The sequence below is a fragment of the Cyprinodon variegatus genome, unplaced genomic scaffold (genome assembly GCF_000732505.1).
Source record: "Cyprinodon variegatus isolate N-32 unplaced genomic scaffold, C_variegatus-1.0 Scaffold309, whole genome shotgun sequence".
Lineage (NCBI taxonomy): Eukaryota > Metazoa > Chordata > Actinopteri > Cyprinodontiformes > Cyprinodontidae > Cyprinodon > Cyprinodon variegatus.
In genome coordinates, this window is record NW_015150762.1 from 758,055 (window position 1) to 760,168 (window position 2,114).

The 2,114-nt window shown below is 37.9% G+C and overlaps 1 protein-coding gene across 2 annotated transcripts in view; it reads right to left on the minus strand.

Annotated features, from left to right (window-relative positions):
- Positions 1 to 415: 415 nt before the first annotated feature.
- Positions 416 to 2,114, minus strand: part of LOC107090731 — a 33,152-nt gene continuing 31,453 nt past the window's right edge. For both annotated transcript variants that reach the window (XM_015384286.1, XM_015384287.1), the window contains exon 26: positions 416 to 670. In XM_015384286.1, the coding sequence (XP_015239772.1) occupies positions 529 to 670 (142 nt within the window). In that variant the 3' untranslated portion in view covers positions 416 to 528. The remainder of the gene's footprint in view (positions 671 to 2,114) is intronic.

Sequence of the window (2,114 nt, forward strand, 5' to 3'; positions counted from 1 at the left end):
TTCCAGGTAACCCTGTTTGACGATACAAAACTAAGACCTTTACCCGCTCGCCTGTCTGGAGCAACACGGCATTTAAAATTAACACAAACAAACATAAAGCCCTTAGCTAAAAGCTATTTCTAAACTGATTGGTGACACAGAGTGCTGGTTTCATACTTATTTTGTGCTGTTGCTATGGAAACCCAAAGTTGTAAACATTTGAGTAGTCGTAAAAGCCTGAGTTAAAACTGGAGAGGTGGAGCTAAGCTGTCTGCTCACTTTGTGACACAGGCCTGCGGTCAAAGTAACAACATCATCAGATCACATTATCATAGCTTTAAAAAAAAAGAAAACAAATAAGCAAATAAAAGAGTAAAAAAAAAAATCGTTCTGGCTGCTGGTGAGGTAACCGGATGACAGGCAGTCAAAGTTTTTAAAAAAAGCTAAGGGACAGATGACCAAACTGGATCTTTAGGAGATAAAATATTAAAGCACCAAAAGGTAAGGTTTATCACTGCTGCTCTGAGGAGAAGGTTCGCCTCACTGTTCCTATTCACATTCAAAATAATCCTTCAGGGGGGCGAATAAGTGGCGGATCACAGGGACGCTCCAGGATCGACCCAGAACCTTCTGCCTTTGCATCCGGCCCATGTTGTTCACATCGGTGTAGTGTTTGGGAAAGCCAAAGATCCTGAAAGGAACACAAAAGAAACATTCAATCTGCACTTAAAAGACAAATGGACCCGTTCAACTCAAAACATAGAAGCTACACCCTAACATATGGACTGTGCAATTTAATCCATTCTTTAAAAAATCTTTCAGTGATAGTATCTAGGTGTTACTTTATCGTATGTCTTGTACCATGTGCATAAGTTGTGCTGTTCTTTTTACATCTCTTTGCAGGTTTTGAAGCAGACTGAAGATATTTTATCATTATCTCCCTTTTATCTCCTCTTTCTTTCATCTTTTCTCCATTTTTTTCTCTGTTTTTCCTTTCCTGATCTACTTACATTGCAGTGTCCATATAATCTGTAAAATCCCTGCATAATTATAATAAAGCTATTTATATGCATAAATCAATCGTGCAGAACACCATGGCGATAGCCTTACTGCTCCACTTGTGAAGGTAAAATCTGTTGGGATCTTTTTGGCATCAAGACAATTATTCCTATTGCCACATCGCCAGACAGGACACTGTTAAAAAAAAAAAAATCTTTCCAACTTTTAGGCCTTTTACAAATCTCTACAATAACATAAAGATTAGAGATAAAACCATAAATCAGCCAGCTAATATTTAAGGCTGATATTAGCTTAGACACANTTGGGATCTTTTTGGCATCAAGACAATTATTCCTATTGCCACATCACCAGACAGGACACTGTAAAAAAAAAAATCTTTCCAACTTTTAGGCCTTTTACAAATTTCTACAATAACATAAAGATTAGAGATAAAACCATAAATCAGCCAGCTAATATTTAAGGCTGATATTAGCTTAGACACAATTTATTGTCATTTTGTACACACAGAGTGTATAGAAAAATGAAATTTTGTTTTGTACAGCTTTCATGATATTTCCATTTCTTAAAGTGCAGCAGTGATCAAATGTAAATGTGGGAGGGAAAAAAAAATGGTGCAAAGAAAACGCATTGATATGTGTGTTCAGAGCATTAAATATATATGGTGCAATCATGCAGTGTTTTGGTTTGGTGTTGTCAGTGTAATGCAGAGTCTATGACATGATTTAGAGTTTTTTAAACAGATCAATTGTCTGATGGCGGTGGGGAAGAAGCTGTTTTGAAATCTGCTGGATCTGCATTGAATGCTGCGAAGCCTCTTCTCAGAGGGCAGCAGGGAGAAGAGGCAATGGTGGGGGTGTGAGGGGTCATTGCTAATGTTATGGGCTTTGGACACATAGGGCCGGATCTATCAAAGGTTTGCGTGTATAAAAACGTGAGCTATATCCCTGCGCACGCTAAAAAGTGTACAAACTGATCTATCAACAGCGTGCTAAAATTATTTTGTCTTTAAAACGTGCTAAATAGCGCCTCTTATCCATTTAGTACTTTTTCCTGCAATGAATATGCAATATGGGGCGTTTACACGCAAAAGTGCGTCTTGTGGGAGGAGAACATGT